We start from the raw sequence: 19811 nt of genomic DNA, 5'->3' as shown, positions 1-19811 counted from the left end.
ATTATAACGCGATAACGTAAGTGACTAAAATATAATATTTCAAATATAAATAACTAAAATGTAATATAAAATAAATAAAAGTGATTATTATAATAATTTATCTTATTATTAATTAGTTTCTAACTCGTATATTTTATTATCTATTAGTACTTTCTATTTGTATATCGATGTGATTTAGGAATAGAATACACTAACTCGATCCTACCTTGTGGTAAGATATGGAAAAAATTAAATTTTTTATTTTCTGGCAGGAGGCAGGTACGCATCACTTGGAAATGGATAAAATATTAAAGGACCAAAAAAAAGGACGGTGCCTGTACGCTTGCTCCTCTTTCCTTTTTCACATAATTTTCTAACTTCAGCATTTATTATTTTGTCACATTTTCTTTTTCCTATTTTGTCCATCGCATACCATTTCTATTTCCCTAATTCTTTCATATTTTCATGAAAATAGTTCAAACAGAAACAGTTACACCGAAAAAGGAGTAAATGGCTCCACTACTCCTTACTTCCTCTCCAATCCACTCCTTTCCGGCCACTCCTAAACTTAGCTTCCGTTCAAAACCACGCCCCATCATACGCGCCGCTGCGGGACTTGAAGTTGATTCTTTCACGAAGAAGTCAGGTTACCTTTTCCAGCTCAGTGCCTTTGAGGCTGAGTCCTTACTCGATTACAGCCCTTCACGAATCGCCGCTATTTATAGAAGAAAACCCCTGATTTTGTTGCGTCGGCTTATTCAAATCAGTACTACTTTTGGAAAATGGTTCGGAATTCGATATATTGATAATCTCATGGAACGATCCGATCAAATGTTCAAGGTTTAATTTTAATTACTCCTTACGTTTAAAGTAGACTCACTTTCTGAGAAAATTGATGCTGACGTCGAATTTATTTGATTCCGTTTTCTAAATTTTTACGCCGGTAGAATTATGTGTTGTTACTCCCAAAAGTTAAAAATTCAATTTTTTATTATTCCAAAATTTTAATTTCAGCCGAAGGAAGCCTTACATATTTTGAAGTTTTCTTGGAATTTTGATTTTTCCTCTTGCTGATTTGCAGGTTCGAGCTGCCGAGCTTCGAAAAATTCTGGTGGAACTTGGGCCGGTATATTATTTCAGTATTGTGCATAAGATTCAGTTATAAAGCGTTTGTCTTGCATGTTAAGCTCGGGGAGATTTAAATTTCTGTTAGTTCATCTATTAACTGATTCCTTTTATAATCTAACCGGTCATCATTTGGCTGATATCTTTACATTTTCACCTGTCCCCTATTTAAATTTTACTGTTAAATTATGAATTTTTTCTACCGAACATTACGCTTTTTTGTACCTTTGTTTTTCTCAAAATTCAGTTCATCAGTACTTAAAAAAGTTAAATGGTACAGAAAATTCAGTCAATGTTTAAAATATTTGTGGAAAATAGTGGAAAAAGGTTCACAATGTTTTAGAGAATGCAAAGTGCAGCTGAACAAATGATTCGATCATCATAGAGATAAAGGGAAAAAGGGGGCAGGGGCAGCAGGAAGTAAAAGCTTGTTCACTTTAAATGTCACCTAAAAATTCTAGAAAATCATGATATAGATATTAATGTGATGTTTACTTTATCATTCATGTTTTAGCCACAAGAGCGGTTTATGCTGTCATTTCATTTTTCTGCAGAGCAGCTATACTTCGCATTATTCCATTAAGATACACTGTTACTCAAATTCAAATTCTTTCTGGGTCTGTCTTAAATGTATCTTTGAAAAGTTGTCTGAAAAAAATTGTTAAAGAGAATTTCTTCTATGGAGTTTTCTGCCATATAAACTTTTCTTTTGGCCAGAAGGTATACTGTCTCTTAATGTTTAGCTTCTTTTTACTAACACACAAACAATTTTATACTATTGTGCTTGAATTTAGATTGCTAATAACTTGGAATCACCTTTGATTTGATTTCATTTTTAAAGAAATTTAGTTTTCTTTCTTCTTTGTAGGCATACATTAAAATTGCTCAAGCTGTTTCATCACGACCTGTAAGTTCTTATAGCATCTAGGATAAGTTTCATGTGCTTCACAAATTTACGTGCTTTCTAATTTTCCTTTAAACTTGTGATGCATGTTGGGTCCTTTGTCTGCTTTGGTTTGTTGAACTTGGTTTTTACAATGGGTCTTCTTGTTATATGCATTCAAATTATAGGAAAGGGCTTTTCTACTATAATGAAAAGCTACATTTTTTTATTATTGATAAACTCATCCTTTTGGCTTTTGAAGTTCATATGAATATTACAGGAACTAATCTCTTGTATTGTCCGAGTTCTTTTTCCTTTCTTTTTTATGGGTTGGAGATACACTTTTTTTTAAACAAAGTGGAGACAAAAAATGACAGCTGAAACTAGATTTTTATTTCTATTGAAACTGCCTTGGTTAATGAAATTTCTACATTCCTGTTTGGTTCCTTTAGGGGCAAAGTTGCATGGTCTCAGAATTTAGGAACAGCTAATAGTTCTATTTGGTTAGTTCAGGATCCATGTTTCGAAGGAATCTGTGCACTATGTTAAAGACATAGTTTAATGTGCTAATATAGATTTCGAACAAGAAGTTTCCATGTATGTGTGTGTATATATATATATATATGAAAGATAGTTGATTGGATCCTAACCACATATCATTGTACTTGAAGGTTGTCTCTGCAATCTTTCAAACTTGATTAATTTCATCCCAGAAGTTATTTGTTGAGAACAAGTCACTGGAAAGCAAATCACAAAAAGAAAATTTTGATGAATGGTTATTTGGAACTGTATTTTCATCTCCTCAATCACTTTAAATATCACTTAGCATGATGATGGATATGTCATTAACTGCACCCTTGGTTCTTCAAATGTAGTTTTACCTATAAAGCTCACATTTACTTTCCTCGAACATCAGTTTAGCTTTAAGTTTGGCCTCCTATAAAACAACTAGCAGTACATGTAATGTAAATTGATGGGTTGGTATTTTAACATGGAGGCTGATTTATTGACTTATTTTCTTGTTGCAATATGTTTTACTGCCATTCTGTACTCTCTAACTCTGGTTTTCCTTGATCTTCTTTTTATTTGTGTCACTATCAATTTAGGTATGTCTAGGATAGGGTAATGGAAGGCATTCCCAAAGTTTGTGGCCTTGGCCATTCCAAACAAAGATCATTCTACACAAACATCAAGTTTCAGAATCAGTATTGCTGGTATCTGGCTTAGACATTGTGCTTGAAAATTAGATCACACATTCCTGTAGCTCTACGTGTAGGATTTGATGTTGATGGGTCGGTAATCACTTACGATCTGTTTTAAGCCTTTGCAGCAACATTCTGAAGTCAACTGTGTGCTTCATATAGGGCTTCCTTAATGCTCATACTGCTCTGCATCATATAATACATAATGTGCTGTATTCATTTCCAATATAAGAACCTTTCAAGATGCTTTTATGTAGGATCTGATACCACCATCATATTTAGATGAACTCTCATTGTTGCAAGATCGAATAACTCCATTTTCTACTGAAGTTGCACTTGATACTATAGAAAAAGAACTTGGTTTACAAATAGATGAGCTTTTCTCTGAGATTTCGCCAGAGCCAGTTGCTGCTGCATCCCTTGGACAGGTTGTATCCAGTTATATTCTCAGCTTACCTATCCATGAGTGCTTTCTTTCCTAGTGTTTTTGGAATTTTCTTAGAAAACTAAACCCAACATTCAGTACTCTCTCTCAAGTAGGTATATCAAGCTAGGCTTCGCCGTAGTGGACAGGTTGTTGCTGTCAAAGTTCAGAGGCCTGGTGTTCAAGCTGCAATTTCCTTGGACATATTAATCCTGCGCTTTCTAGCTGGGGTGGTTAAGAAAGCTGGTAAATTTAATACTGATCTTCAGGTAATTTTGGGTTTGCATTGCTCTTCACTTGAGTAGAGTTTATTTCCCTGCAAATATGTTTCTGGATCTAGCCCATCTAGTTTAACTATATATTTCTGCTTATTATTCATTGACTGGTATTAACCAAGAAATATGCCCCATATTTAGGCAGTCATTGATGAGTGGGCTTCGAGTCTTTTTCGGGTATGTACTCATTTCCTTCTCCCCTTACGTGCTTTAACTCTATCTATTAAAATGCGGAAACAGCTTCTAAACTTCTTTTATGTAGTTGCAAACGATGTCTATTGATGTCTTCTAATGCAAGGGCATCTTGCTTTGAATAGGGACCTGTTAAAACGTTATAGACCATTAGATGTTTAAGTTTAGCCTAGGTGTTAATGCTTTAAGGCCTGAGCTTGCTCGAATGATTGAAATCAAAGCTGTTTCAAAGGGTAAGATCAAGTGATTTTCAACTATGCTTTTTGAATTTGCTCTCAATTTATTAATCCATCCGAGAGGAACGCATACAAAGATTTTAGGAAAAATTATCAAGGACTTGATCACTCTAGAATTATTTGAGTTTCTCAGTTTACAAGTAAGTGGATGAATAGATGTTTAATTTGTCTAATTTTCATCTTTGAATATTCCATGTTATAACATGATTTTCCTTCTTGATGAATTTGAATGTTTCCTTTTAACTTATCAAAAAGCTATGATAAATATACTAGAAAAAATTGATTTATCTTACATCAGGTTTTTGGATTCAAAGTAGGTCTTTTCTCCTTTTACACTGTTACCATTTGTTTTAGGTTGGAGGCCCTGACATGTTATCTTATTGGCGCCAACATTGTTCATCAATCGTTTTTTTTTTTTTTTTGTGTGTGTGTGTCCATTTCTGTTAGTTGTTCATTTGAGGAGGGTTGTTAAGTTGTGTTATCATCCGACAATTTTAATTTGAGGGTATATTTTGGGCTTATGCATATGGTGTGCCTTTCCACCTATTTTGAGTTGGTTTTAACTTGGATGAATTGATAAAGAGAAGCTAAAAGAGTTCTACAGTTCTTTAACCAGTGCATCTTGGATTGTGAAAATATGTCTTACTAATCGTCATTCTTCAGAGGCTTAATGATAGTAGAACCTGATATAAAAATATTATGCAAGTGCATGAAATGGAAGTCTTTGGTGAAAACAGTTAATTGTGATGATAAATTCTCATCTTTATAACTGTACAATGGAATATTTGTATCTCAACCCATGAAATCTTTTCAAAATTGATCTTAAGTAGCTAGCTCAAAATCTTTCTTACGTCTTTTTCTTCGTGAGCATTCTTTTATCTTCCTTTATCATGTTCATTATAATAGATTGCCCTTTTATTTATAAAACGTATAGTAAAATATCTTTTGTGGTAGACAAAAATTTTAAATTGTTATAAAATTTGTCTATCTAAGTCTTTATCCCAAACTATCTGAAATGTTATTTTGCTTCTTCCAGAATATGCTTAGAACTTCATATTGAATACGGGCGAATCACATTGTATGCAGGAGATGGACTATAGGAAAGAGGCTGACAATGGACTCAAGTTTAGGTAAGAGCGTTGTAAAAGGTGTGCCTTATCTCATGACCTGGAAATTTTGACTGGCTAAATGTATGACAATTGAGCTCTCATTATGCTATGTTTTCTGCATTCTTAGTTGAGCGTGTCATATTATATCCATTGAACTTTGTTGGCTGTAATGATCTATATAATTATATATATTATATAATTACATTAGTCACATGGTTATGGTTCATCCGCTTTATTAACCTTTACATCAGTAAATGCAGATCAAAAGTCATTTTTGTTTAGTCAACTGCCCTTTCTTCCCTTTTCCTATATTTATTTGGGGACTAAAACTTAATTGACTAGAAGGACTGCAAGAACTTAACAGGACAGGAAAAATCTTTAGCCCAAAACCTTGCCTATTGATAAAAAATGCATGTTTTTGCTTATGCCCTCTGTCCTTGTGGTACATAAATCTTTACTTTATTTCAGATGGATGATCGAAATATGTAAGATGGTGGTTCATAAGCATGATCAATGATACAGCATGTACCTTTATTTCTGGAGCTTAATTCCTTGATATGATGCTTTCCAATTTTTTTCTTCTTTGATGCCATCTCTCCCTCCCTCCCTGCCTCCCTCCTCGTGGTACATGATCTACATAAATCATTACTTTATTCCAGCTGGACGATCCAAATATAAAAAAAGGTGGTATGCATGATCAATGATACATCATTTACCTTTATTTCTGGAGCTTAATTCCTTGATCTGATGCTTTTTCTAGAGATAAGAAGAAATCTTATGTAATCTTTGACCTTATGTAATCAATATCCCTTGAGATTAGGATCCCTTTAATTTAGGAGACAAACCCCTTAAGTTTAATATTTAGTTTCTATTCTTTTGTATAATCTTTTCTATAAGTACTATGTGCAACATACTGCTGGATATATAGAAAATAATTTCTTCCACTCAATTCTTCATGGCATTAGAGCTGGAATAAGATTCCCCACTGTTTATGGTTGAATCAGTCATTTTTGGAAGTAGCAGACCAACAGCAACAACAGAGAGCACTGTGAGTCTTGGTGGAGATTTGTTTCATGATTCATTGCAGCTGACCCCTCATAAGCTAAAAGGAAAAAAAAAGTACTTGGAGCGGGCGCAATTTGTGAAGTTGGCCATTGATGGAAGGGGTAAGCTTGGGTGTCTGACAGGGGATATGAAGAAACCAGAAGAAGATGACAAACGGCTAGGCATATGGTAGTTCGAGAATTTTATGATCATTGCTGGCTTATTGAACTCTATCGAACCTTCAATTGGTAAACCTTATCTTTTTCTTCCTATTACAAAAGATGTATGGGAAGCTGAGAGAGAAACCTATTCAGATGTTGACAATTTTTCTCAAATATATGAATTAAAAACCAAGTTATGGAGGGCTAGATGAGGAGACAGAGAAGTTACAGAATATTTCAATGAAATGGTGTCACTATGGCAAGAGCTAGACCATTATTATAATGATGAATAACATTGTTCTTCAGATAGTGTAAGATTCATGAAAGAAGAAGAAATGATAGAGTGTATCGTTTTTTAGCTGGGTTAAATCGAGATTTTGATGAAGTGAGAGCTAGAATCCTTGGAAAAAAGCTGTTACCTTCTATTAGAGAAGCCTTGTCTGAAATTAGAAGAGAAGAATTTAGGAGAAAAGTCATGTTAAAACTTGACCCTGATCGCAAATCTGCCATTGAAAATTCTGCACTGGCTACAATGAGAAATGACTTTGAAAATGATAGGAAAAAATGGCCATTGTGTGACCATTGTAAAGAACCATGGCATACATGTGAAACCTGCTGGAACATGCTGAAGACGGATCTGCTCCAGGCATTGACAGTTGAGCCTTCCGAGCAGCAGGTGCAGAACAGGAGCAACAATCTACTCAGGAGGCACCTCCCTTTACAAAGGAGAGTTAGAACACCTGTATAGACTTCTCCAATCTCCGCAATTTCAAGTTGTGAATCTCCAAAACAAACCAACTTTCTCTGGCTCTTTTGCTCAATTAGGTAACGTTGCTTCGGTTTTCCTCAGCGAATATAAGCCTGATTGCTCTTGGATCATCAATTCTGGTGCAACTGATCACATGACAAGTTGCTCCCAATTTTTTTCAACTTACACACCTTGTGCAAGAACCAGAAAGATCCGTATTGCTGATGGTTCATTCTCGACAGTTCCTGGAATAGGAACCATTAAACTCTCCCCTTCCTTCATTTTATGTGATGTTCGTATTGTTCCCAAATGTTCTTGTAATCTTTTTTCTATCAGCAAGATCATAAGCACCTTACATCGTCGTGTTATATTTAACTTGTCTTATTGTAAGTTTCAGGAAATAGTCTCTGGGAAGATGATTCTCATTGCTAGAGAAAGCGAAGGTCTTTATTTCCTAGAAGATGGAACCAAATCTGAACAACTAGTTTCAAGTGTTTGTTTGAACACTAGTTTGATTTTCAATAATGTTATGATATTGCACTATAGGTTAGGACATCTAAGTTTTTATTATTTAAAACATTTGGTTCCAAGTTTATTTTTGAATAAAATTACATCTTCTTTCAAGTGTGAATTTTGTGAATTAGCTAAGCACCATCTCTCTTCTTTTCCATCTAGGCCTTACCAAGCATCAAAACCTTTTTTAATGATTCATAGCGATATTTGGGGACCATATAGCACATCAGCCTTGTTTGGAAATGGTTTGAGAGTTTTATTGATGATCACACACGGGTTAGTTGGGTTTATCTATTAAGGGAAAAATTTGAGGTGGAGGAAGTGTTTAGAACCTTTTATGAAATGGTTGAGACACAATTTTAAGGAAAAAAAATCAGATTTTTCGAAGTGATAATGGTAGAGAGTATTTCGATGAAATACTAGGAGATATTTTCAATGAAAAAGGTATCATCCACTAAAGCACATGTCCCAACACTCCTCAGCAAAATGAGATAGCTGAGAGAAAAAAAGTAAACATATTTTAGAGGTTACTAGGGCATTACTTGTTACTTCTAATGCACCAAAATACCTCTGGGGAGAGGCTCTTTTGACAGAAACTTACCTTATCATACCCTATGTTTAGGATAAAAAGTGGTTTACCTTTGAGGGTGTGTAGTGCCTTTGTTCATATTCGTGATCAAAACTATGTGAAGCTAGACCTTGGGGCTCAAAAATATGTTTTTGTATATGATCCACAAACAAAAAGAATGCTTGTTTAACGGATGTTACCTTCTTTGAATCCCAACTTTTTTTTAGATCTCATCTTCAAGGGGGGACTTATAATGAAGATTCAAAATTCTTGGTGGAAGATTCTAATTCTCTTGAAAAGCTTATTGAGACAAAAATTCAAATAAATATGTGATCAAATGATTTAAATGGTTCAAGCTTAGATAAAGATCTTTTAGATACATCTCATAACATTAATAAGAATGAGAGCAATGTTCAAACAAACACCAAGGAATTACTTGTTTATTCATGGAGGAATCGAAGTCAAAGAAATGAGACTGACCTTACTCAACACTGCCAAGACTCTACATCCCAGATTATTCATAATCAAGTGTCAGATAATTCTTATAATGACCCACTAGTTACTGTGTCAAATATTCCTGAATCTAATTTTGAATCTGATCTTGATTTCCTTATTTCCAAAAGGAAAGGAGTGAGGAGTTGTGTTAAATATCCTTCGTCTAATTTTGTTTCTTACAAAAATTTGTCACCTGTTTTTCTGCTTTTATCTCACAATTAACTATTGTTGAGATCTTGATTTCCTTATTTCCAAAAGGAAAGGAGTGAGGAGTTGTGTTAAATATCCTTCGTCTAATTTTGTTTCTTACAAAAATTTGTCACCTGTTTTTTTGCTTTTATCTCACAATTAACTATTGTTGAGATCTCTAAGGATATACAAGATGCTCCAAAGGTTCCGGAATGGAGAGAGGCTATTCGAGAAGAGATTAAAGCTCGTGTAAATTATAACACATGGAAAATTGTAGAGTTATCAAAGGGGAAAAAGATGGTTGGATGCAAATGGGTATTTACAATCAAGTTCAAATCAGATGGGTCGATTGAAAGATACAAAGCGAGGTTGGTCACTAAAGGTTTGACACAAACCTTTGGGATTGACTACCAAGAGGCTTTTGTACCAGTAGCCAAGTTGAATACTGTCAGAGTTCTTTCAATTGCAGTGAATCTTAACTGGCCTCTTCAGCAGCTAGACTTGAAAAATGCATTCCTTAATGGGGTTCTAAATGAGGAAGTTTATATGGATTCATCGTCAGGGTTTGAAAAAGAATTCTGAGCAAAGGTGTGCAAATTAAAGGGGTCTTTGTATGGTTTAAAATAGTCACCTAGAGCATGGTTCAAGAGATTTTCCCTGCTCATTAGAAAACAGGGGTATTCTCAAGGGCAAGCTGATCATACTATGTTTATAAAGCACTCGAGTGAGGAGAAGATTGCTATTCTGATTGTATATGTTGATGATATCATCCTCACACGAGATGACGAAGCATAATTGAAACTGTTGAAGCAAAAAATTGGCATCTGAATTTGAGATTAAGGACTTAGGAAACTTGAGATATTTTTTTGGGCATGAAGATAGCTCGTTCAAAAAGAGGTTTGATGGTTTCATAGAAAAAATATGTGGATGACATGCTTAAAGAAACTGGAATGAGTCAATGCAAACCAGCATAACACCAATCGATGGTAATCTAAAGTTTGGAATATCAATTATTAGTAGGAAAACTCATTTACTTATCTCATACTTGGCCAGACATTGCATTCACTGTAAGTTTAGTGAGTCAATTAATGCACTCACCACACGAAGAGCCCCTTGAGGCAGTTTATCGTATATTGAGATATCTAAAAAGTTCTCTTGGAAAAGGGTTATTTTTTTGGGAAAAATGAGCAGCGAGGCATTGAATTTTACACAGACGCAGACTGGGTAGGTTCAATTTCAGATAGAAGGTCCACCTCAGGCTACTGTACATTTTGTTTGGGGAATTTTAGTGACTTGTAGAAGCAAAAAACAAAATTTTGTAGCTCGTAGTAGTGTTGAAGCAGAATATTGATCTATGGCTCATGGTATTTGTGAAATAATGTGGCTAAAGAAGATATTGGAAGAATTGAAGAAATATACAGCCATGCCTATAAAGCTCTATTGTGATAACAAGGCTGCGATTAGTATTGCCCATAATCTAGTTCAACATGACAGAACAAAGCATGTTGAGATTGACTAACACTTTATCCAAGAAAAGATTGAAGCTGGGATGATTTGCTTACCTTTTTATTCCAACTTGACAAGAAGTTGTGGATATCCTTACCAAAGGATTATTGAAGCCTTCTTTTGAGTCTTTAATTAGCAAGTTAAGCATGATAGATATCTATGCTCCAACTTGAGAGGAAGGGTAGAGATTAGAAGAGATCTTTTATAATCTATAATCGTAGGTAATTAATATCACTTGAGATTAGGATCCCTTTAATTTAGGAGATAAACCCCTTAAGTTTAGGTTTTAGTTTCTAGTCTTTTGTATAATCTTTTCTTACAAGTATTATGGTGTAACACACTGCTGGATATATAGAAAATAGAAAGAAAAAAGAGAAGAAAAAATTTCTTCCACTCAATTCTTCACTTTCTATTTTTTTTCTTCTTTGATGTCATCTCTCTCTCCCTCCTTCCCTTTCTCTCAGCAATCCGCAACCTTTGTTCATGTTTGCTGGTTCAACAATGTCTTCAATACTTAAGCATGCAATCTAGTGGCTTCTTACTGCTCTCACCTTGGTAAACTTTTATTGGAAAACTATCATTTTGGTCAACTCAGGTGTTTCTTTTACATATGGGTTTGCTTCATTATGTTAGTACTTTCTTTCCACTAGGCACACCTGTCATCTACTGTAGTGAGCTTCATGTACTTGTGGTTCTCTTGAAGCTGATAGGCAGTGGGTGAGTTCATAATGTCCTTAAACAAACAATACTGATACGTTAGAGTTTTAAAAGACTCATTATTATATATTTTTCATGACTTGTCATTTGGTTTCACTGTATCTTTCAATTGGGAGTTCTTACTGTATGTCTTTTATCTCGTTAAGAATGTTAATCTTCAATCTATTTCTTCGTCATTACTTTATTGAACTAATTTTTCCTTTTTTATTTTTTTAAAGGTTACTTAATGCTCTAAGCTGCTAACCACTATTGTGTTTTTCTTAAGCAGACATCTATATGGTGGTATAAAAGATGTTTTTGTTCCAAACATAAACATGGAGCACACAACTCGCAGAGTCCTTGTTATGGAATGGGTGGAGGTATTGTCTGTATAGTCTGTTTTTGAACTAAAGAAGTGAGAATCACAAATTTATTACTGAAAAATGAAAAGAATGCTTTGAATTATTCTTTTGCTGCATGAATAGTAGTATCTTATGTTTTGTATATGATAAACAAAAGTTATTTGCAATGTTAGTAAACAACTTTTTCGCCTATTTCTTCCTCCTCAACATGAAAAAGGACATGGACATGCCACCCATTTTAAGTGTTCTATATTGTTTTTGGTCACCTTTTATGGAGAATCTAGAGCAGGATTCTATTAAGCCTTGCATCTTGTTTGAGATATTTCTTCCACATTAATCAATTAATAAATGCATATTCATTCTGCTTATACTTTATTGAAATGAGCCTAAATCTCCCTCCCTGTCTCTTATTCTTTCTATTTGGATTGGCAAAATTAGTGTTCCTTGAATAAGAAAAGTTTCATTGTGCATGACTCCCATTCTTTTCTTTGTCCAACTATGAGTAACTACATCATATTTCAGGCATACTTTTTTCTGGATTCATAGAATAACATGCTCTACCTCATTAAAGTGACCATTATATCTCTTAGAAGTGCGATAACACTTCTTGTGTATTTACTTGATGTTGTGCTGACTGTCTTTTATTTTAATTTTAGGGGCAAAAGTTGTCTGAAGTAAAGGATCTATACCTAGTTGAGGTCATTTTTAAAGCTATTTGCTATTGTTTTATTATTTAGCAATTAATGTCAATAATTCTGTTGTTTGTGTTGTGGCTTAATGACTTTTGAATATCTTTTCCGTGATGCTGCTTAGGTAGGAGTTTACTGCTCATTCAATCAACTTTTAGAGAATGGGTTCTATCATGCTGATCCTCACCCAGGAAACCTTTTTCGTACATATGATGGGAAATTGGCATATATTGGTATTCCTCTTGAATATGGATAAATTTTTGGTTAATTATAGTCAGTTTAAGGATTCTGTTTTTAGTTTTAATTACTTTTGCTTCACATTTAGATTAACATTCTTTTTGTTATCTTTTAAAATTTTCCTAATTTTAAAGTTAGGATGATTTCATTATATATTGATCATGTTGTCGTTTTATAAATGCTTTTCACTCTCTATGTAGAAATAGAGATGGGTAACTTTTGAAGGTTGATAGTTTGTTGGGATGGCTGTCCATTAAATTAGTTATTTAAAATTTGTTTATTCCATATATTCTAAACAAATTTTCTAATAATATGGGAATGATTTTTTAATTGATGTTAGCAATCACCTTGCTACATTTAAATATCCAATATATTAGTTTTCTTCTTTTCTACTTCTCTCTCTCTCTTTGGGTGTGGGGATGGGGGATTTGCCTATTAGCTATACTCTTTTACCCCATATAAATAACATCTGAACCATTATCATCTATCAATAATTGCTAAAGGTCCAGAATTAACCTTTAATATCTTTAATGACCAGATTTTGGTATGATGGGTGAATTTAAACAAGAGTTCAGAGAAGGATTTATTGAAGCTTGTCTCCATCTTGTAAACCGTGATTTTGATGCACTGTCTAAGGACTTTGTCACTCTCGGGTACTGCAATTTTCACGTTTTCCAATTATATCTGAAAATATATTATTATATTGATTCAACATGTCGAAGCCTGGATTAATTATTAACTAACAGTACGTACTGGGAATCTTATTTGTTTTGGTTAAATTACAGGCTTCTTCCACCAACTGCGGAAAAGGAGGCTGTTACAAAAGCTTTAACAGGTTTCCTTTCTATTTCTAGATGAGACTGAGCTCCAAAGATCTGTATTTTTAGAAATTGATTGCCTCTCTGAACTAATTAGTAATAATCGCCTCTCCTTGATCATCTGTCTTTAGGTGTCTTCCAAGATGCAGTAGCCAAAGGAGTCCAAAATATAAGCTTCGGAGACCTTTTAGGAAATTTGGGAACTACCATGTAAGGAGTTCTGTTTTATTTTTATCATATGCATTGAAATTATGTTCATGTGCTATTCTCCAATGCTTGTCCTTGTTATGTAGGTAATTTGTATGTCTATAAGTGTGTAGATCTTCTCTCTAGCATGTGCAAGTCACGTATGAACAAAGATTGATTACTTGAAGCAAATAATAATATATTGAAAGCACTGAAAATAGAAACCAGGGACATTTCTTGAAATACGGAAAATTAAATAGACAGGAAAGTGAGGGAACCCACAAAAGAGATGCTCCAATGGTGAAGAGAGCTAACTTGTGAACAATGCCATGCTACCTGGAAAATTTAAGATGGTTAGTTCTGAGTTAAAACTGATGTACAGTTAAGATGAAATTTTTATTCATTAATTCAGGAAGCATTTACTTTTGCCAGTATAAGAATTGAAAGCACATCTGTAGGTATAATACAGCTTGTTAAGTGATAGGAGCTGCAGAAAAAGAATAAAAGGAAAAGTATTTTATTTGCAAACATGAGTGCAAGAATCTTAAACGCCCAAACACTGTTTGTGTGGAGTGGACAAATCTCCAATACAATGAACAAAATGACTTGTGCTGAAATTGAACCGGTTAAACAGCTTATTTATTCTAGTAAAGCCTTAAGACATTTCCTCAAACTCAACAGAATAACATAACAAAAGAAAGTGGCTGTGCAGAATTTGCAAGTAGTTGCAGATTCTCCTTGATATTAGGAAGTTTGAATCTGCAAGTAGTTGCAGATTTCCCTTGATATGAGGAAGTTATGTAGACTTTGCAAGTTGTTGAAGATTCCCCTTGATTTTTGTGAGACCCTATAATAGCTAACTTCTTCCATATTCATGTGATGCTCATGTGGTAATTTATATTTTTCCTCCTAGGGTAAGTTTTTAAGGGAGATGTCGTATCACTAAACTTTCTTAAAGAATTCTAGCCACTAAAAACTGTGCTCGTATTTGTTGTGTAATAAAGATTTGAAGGCTCAAGGAAATTCCACTTATCCATCTGGCACGTGCCCTGTCTTTTGGAAAGCATAGACTTGCATGAAAAAAACAAAACATTGAACGAATTATCTCTCCAATAGATTTTCCTTATTACTACCTGCATCAGCAGATAATTATTTGTTGAAAATCAGAAACGAAATTAGAAGAAAGAAATGAAGAATTTGTGTTTATTGAGAATGAGAATACATGGGTATTTATACAACATATGTAGGCCTATCTAAGGAAATATTATAGCTATAAATCAGTAATCAATCCCTAAATATCAGTAATCTAACTTAATCTTGATTTGGTCAGCTTGATTTGATCACCTGTCGACACTCCCCTCAAGTTGGTGCATAGACATCACACATGCCCAACTCACTAACTAAATTGTGATAGGTCTTGTTGCTCAATCCTTCTTTAAACACGTTAGCTAACTTCTTGTCAGATGTCACATGAATTAAGTTTAAGACATGCACTTGTAGTCAATTTTTCTTTGATAACGTGATGGTCGATCTCTAAGTGTTTTGTTCGATAATGTTAAACTGGATTTTGAGCTATGCTTACAGCAACTTTGTTGTCTCTGTATAAGGATAATTTTTCTTCTCGTGGAAAGTTCAAATCCTCCAACACTTTCCGTAACTACAAGAGCTCACAAACTCCTTGAACTGTAGCTTTGTATTCTGCCTTAGCACTTGGTTGAGCATCTACAGTTTGCTTCTTGCTTCTCCGAGTGACTAGGTTGCCTCCCTCAAATGTGCAATACCCAGATGTAGACCTCCTATCATTTAGAGTTCCAACCCAATCTGTAACTGTGTATGCTTCTATTTGGAGATGACCATCTTTAGAGAAAAGAAGACCTTTTGCTGGAACATGAATCATGTACTTTCTGTCTGAATATGAATCATGCATGAACTAGCTTATTATATTGATTCCATGTACTTTGTCTGTAAGAGATAAATCAGTCTTCCAACCAATCTTTGATATATCTTCTTCTCCATTGACTCTCCAATCCTTGGTTGCAACTTATGATTATTCTCCATAGGTCATTCAGCGGGCTTGCAACCCATCATACCAGTTTTTTTTCAAGAAATCTAGGATATGTTTTCTCTGTGAGATGAAGATTTTTTTTTTTATTTGGCAATGTCAGATTTCAGAATATTTGAGTATATCAAATATGATTCTAAAAATATTCTATCCTTAACTTTAAGGCTGTACGGTATCCCTGCAATTATTCTGTTTTCCTAACATAAAGTTACCTTAGTTAGGCTAACTATGTGTATAAATATGTATGTAATCTCTTGTGGAAAATATAATAGAAAATATCCTTTTTCACATGGTATCGAGCTTGTTATTTAGCCCGATTTAGGATTTTTTAGTTGGTTTCTTTAGCTTTTTTTTTTTTTTCGACCGCCAACCAGTCCTCAAGTCTATAGAACTTGTTCAGACACAACATGATTTGAAACTGTCAAGACCAAGACAGTTAGATGACTAGATGAAAAAACAATTCTCAAGAATTACCTATTGAATTCAATAAAGAAGAAATTGAGAAGTTAAAAATTTCTTTGGGATCATTGGAAAAACTTCTTCAACAGTACTTGTTGTTTGGCCTTTTCGGTATATCCTCTCCTCAAAGTTCTAAAGTCTCAAATCAGATACCAAAAGTTCTGGGTCATTGACTCAGAGCTCTGAATCACATGACCCACTCCTCACAAAAATTTGTTTCATATACACCTTGTTCTAGTAGTAGAAAAATAACGATGGTGATGGTTCTGTGATCACAAGTGGCAGTCAAGGTGATATTGTTATAAACAAAAACCTTACACTTAAAAATGTCCTTCATGTTCCAAAATTATTTACCAATCTTTTATCCATTAAAAAAATTACCAAAGACTCTAAATGTAAAGTAGTTTTCTATCACAATCGGTGTCTTTTTCAAGAACAGAATACGAGGAGGATGATTGGACATGCTAAGGAAATAAATGGCCTATACTATCTTGAAGAATCCAGTGAAGAAGTTAGTGTTCTGAATTCCTCACCTTTATCTCTCATATTCGAGTCTATTAAAACCAATAAAGACCAAATTTGGCTCTATCACCTTCGCCTTTGTCACCCATCGTTTAGAGTCCTTAAAATTATGTTTCCTTCACTATTCAAAGGATTAACTGTTGAAAAATTTCATTGTGATATCTGTGAACTTGCAAAACATAAATGTACCTCTTTTCCAGTAAGCAATAAAAGAACATCCACTCCTTTTACTCTTGTTCATAGTGATGTTTGGGGGCCATCTAATATTTCAAATATTTCTGGAGCTCGGTGGTTTGTATCCTTTATTGATGATTGTACTCGTGTGTCTTGGATTTTTCTTTTAAAACAAAAATTTGATGTTAGGTCTGTCTTTCCAATTTTTTACAACATGATCAAAACACAATTTGGGGTCGAAATAAAAAGGTTTAGGTCAGACAATGCCAAGGATTATTTCAATCAATTCCTCTCAACATGTTTTCAAGAAAGAGGCATTATACATGAGTCATCTTGTGTTAGTACACCCGAACAAAATGGTGTAGCCGAAAGAAAGATTGGTCACATTTTAGCCATTACAAGAGCTCTATTGTTCCAAAAAAACGTCCCTAAACAATACTGGGGGGAGGCTGTTCTAACTGCTACTCATTTGTTAAATAGATTGCCTACAAAGGTCCTTGAATCTCAAAGTCCTATGCAAGTTCTAGCCAATTTTTTTTCCTGATTTCAATACCTCCAGTAATCTTACTCCCAAAGTATTTGGTTGTGTCGCCTTTGTCCATGTTCATTCTCAAAATAGAGGGAAATTTGATCCACGAGCTGTCAAGTGTGTCTTTCTTGGATATTCTTCCACTCAAAAGGGGTACAAGTGCTATTATCCAGCCACAAAAATTTTTTTTGTAACGGTGATGCTACTTTTTTGAACAAGAAAATTTCTTCACTCGTCTTTATCTTCGGGGAGATCTTATTCACAGAAGATAAGGACAAAGAATTCTTTCTTCTTGTCATTCCAGCTCCTGTCCAGCAACCACACACTTCAATTCCAGCTCCTGTCCAGCAACCACACACTTCAATTCCAGCTCCTGTCCAGCAACCAAACACTCCTATTCCAGCTCTGTCCAACAATCAAACACTCTCACTCGGACCTTGCACGCTACCCAACCTCGCCCAACTTGAAACAATGATCCCTATACAACTGAACCGAGCCTAGTACACCCAAATCACCAAGAGGAATTCAGGACACTACTAAATGCATTCTTGGTTTACTCAAGGAAGAAGCCACCAGTGCAAGTTCAATCATCTCCTTCTCCTATACGACACGAGGTAGCTCTTGAACCTACTTTGAATTCTAATACTACTGATTTAGATGATTTTCCCATTACTATTAGAAAGGGACTAGAGCTTGTACAAAACATCCTTGCACCTATTCATGTCTTACAAAAACTTGTCCCATAACCACAAAGCCTTTCTTACTAGCCTAAATTCTATTTTCATTCCTAAAAGCGTATTTGAGGCATTAGAAGATGAGAATTGGAGAAATGCCATGAAGGTTGAAATGGAAGCTCTTGAAAAAATAAGACATGGGACTTAGTGAAATTAGGAAGGAAAGAAACCGTGGGATGTCATTGGGTGTACACAGTGAAATATAAGTCGATGGTTCTTTGGAGAGGTACAAAGCAAGGTTGGTTGCTAAAGGGTACACTCAAATGTATGGGATAGACTATCTTGAGACATTTGCCCTGTTGCAAAGATGAACACTTTGTAAGAGTGTTCTTGTCACTAGTCGCTAACCGAGGCTGGAAATTACAACAATTTGACATCAAAATGCCTTTTTACACGGTGACCTTGAGGAGGAAGTCTATATGGATGTTCCTTGAGATTCGGTCCAAATACTGAGATGAGCGGTTTGCAGACTAAAAAGGCTTTATATGGACTAAAACAGTCCCCGAGGGCTTGGTTTGGAAGATTTACCAAAGTGATGCTCAAGTTGGGGTATAAACAGAGTCAAGGAGATCATACTTTGTTCGTAAAACATTCATCTTCAGGGGGAGTGACTGCTTTAATAGTCTATGTTGATGATATTATTGTGACTGGTGATGATCTAGAAGGAATGGAGAAGTTAAAAAAATGCCTAGTAAAAGAATTCGAAGTCAAAGAGCTAGGTAAGTTAAAATATTTCCTTGGTATTGAAGTGGCACACTCTCGGGAAGGAATATTCATATCTTAGCAAAAATACATAGTTGATTTGTTGATGAAACAGCAAGTTGGGTGTAAACCAGCAGAGAGACCCATAGAGGTGAACCACAGACTCGGAGATGTATTAGAAGATATAGCATTGATGGAAGGTCATATCAAAAACTTGTGGGAAGCTTATTTACTTGTCCCATACCGGACGGATATTGCCTATGCAAGAGGTGTTGTAAGTCGGTTTATGCACAATCCTAAGGAATCACATCTTAGTCTGTATATCGATTCTACAAGATTTTAAAAAGTACGCTGAGCAAAGGAATCTTATTTAAAAAGGAGAAAATTTAACCCTTGAAGCCTATACCGATGCAGATTATGCGGGATCTATGGTTGATAGAAGATCAACCTCTGTTCTTGCACTTTCCTAGGAGGCAACCTTGTGACTTGGAGGAGTAAAAACAAAATGTTGTGGCTAGATCTAGTGCGAAGCTGAATTTAGGGCAATGGCTCTTGGAGTTTGTAAGTTGTTATGGCTAAAGATTATATTGGAAGACTTGAAGATCAAGCGGGAAGGTCCAATGAAGTTGTATTGCGATAATAAGTCTGCTATCAATATCGCACATAATCCAGTTCAACATGATCGAACGAAGCACGTTGAGGTGGACAGACATTTCATAAAGGAAAAAGCGGACGGTGGCTTAATTTGCACTACATTTGTGTCCACCGATGAACAACTAGCGATATACTTACCAAAGGATTGTGCAGGAAGTTGTTTGAGAATTAGTAAGCAAGTCGAGAATGGATGATATCCACTTCCCACTTGAGGGGAGTGTCGATTTCGAATATTTGAGTATATCAAATATGATTCTAAAATATTCTATCCCTAACTTTAAGGCATGCAAGTATCCCTGCAATTATTCATTTTCCTAACATAAAGTTACCTTAGTTAG

The 19811-nt window shown here is 34.8% G+C and overlaps 1 protein-coding gene across 4 annotated transcripts in view; it reads left to right on the top strand.

Moving 5' to 3' along the window:
• The first annotated feature begins 246 nt into the window (after positions 1 to 246).
• The window catches only part of LOC108488951 (uncharacterized aarF domain-containing protein kinase At1g71810, chloroplastic), a 32698-nt gene continuing 13133 nt past the window's right edge, over positions 247 to 19811 (top strand). The window contains exons 1-13 of one of the 4 annotated variants that reach the window (XM_017793208.2): positions 247 to 819; positions 1061 to 1105; positions 1973 to 2011; positions 3447 to 3617; positions 3730 to 3882; positions 4030 to 4065; positions 5403 to 5446; positions 11635 to 11725; positions 12364 to 12405; positions 12521 to 12629; positions 13172 to 13286; positions 13419 to 13468; positions 13583 to 13661. In XM_017793208.2, the coding sequence (XP_017648697.1) occupies positions 490 to 819; positions 1061 to 1105; positions 1973 to 2011; positions 3447 to 3617; positions 3730 to 3882; positions 4030 to 4065; positions 5403 to 5446; positions 11635 to 11725; positions 12364 to 12405; positions 12521 to 12629; positions 13172 to 13286; positions 13419 to 13468; positions 13583 to 13661 (1304 nt within the window). In that variant the 5' untranslated portion in view covers positions 247 to 489. The remainder of the gene's footprint in view (positions 820 to 1060; positions 1106 to 1972; positions 2012 to 3446; positions 3618 to 3729; positions 3883 to 4029; positions 4066 to 5402; positions 5447 to 11634; positions 11726 to 12363; positions 12406 to 12520; positions 12630 to 13171; positions 13287 to 13418; positions 13469 to 13582; positions 13662 to 19811) is intronic. The other 3 variants (XM_017793206.2, XM_017793209.2, XM_017793207.2) reach the window with 3 other exon arrangements.

The sequence above is a fragment of the Gossypium arboreum genome, chromosome 6 (genome assembly GCF_025698485.1).
Source record: "Gossypium arboreum isolate Shixiya-1 chromosome 6, ASM2569848v2, whole genome shotgun sequence".
Lineage (NCBI taxonomy): Eukaryota > Viridiplantae > Streptophyta > Magnoliopsida > Malvales > Malvaceae > Gossypium > Gossypium arboreum.
Note: the sequence above shows the minus strand (reverse complement) of the source record. Positions and strands in the feature narration are given on the sequence as shown.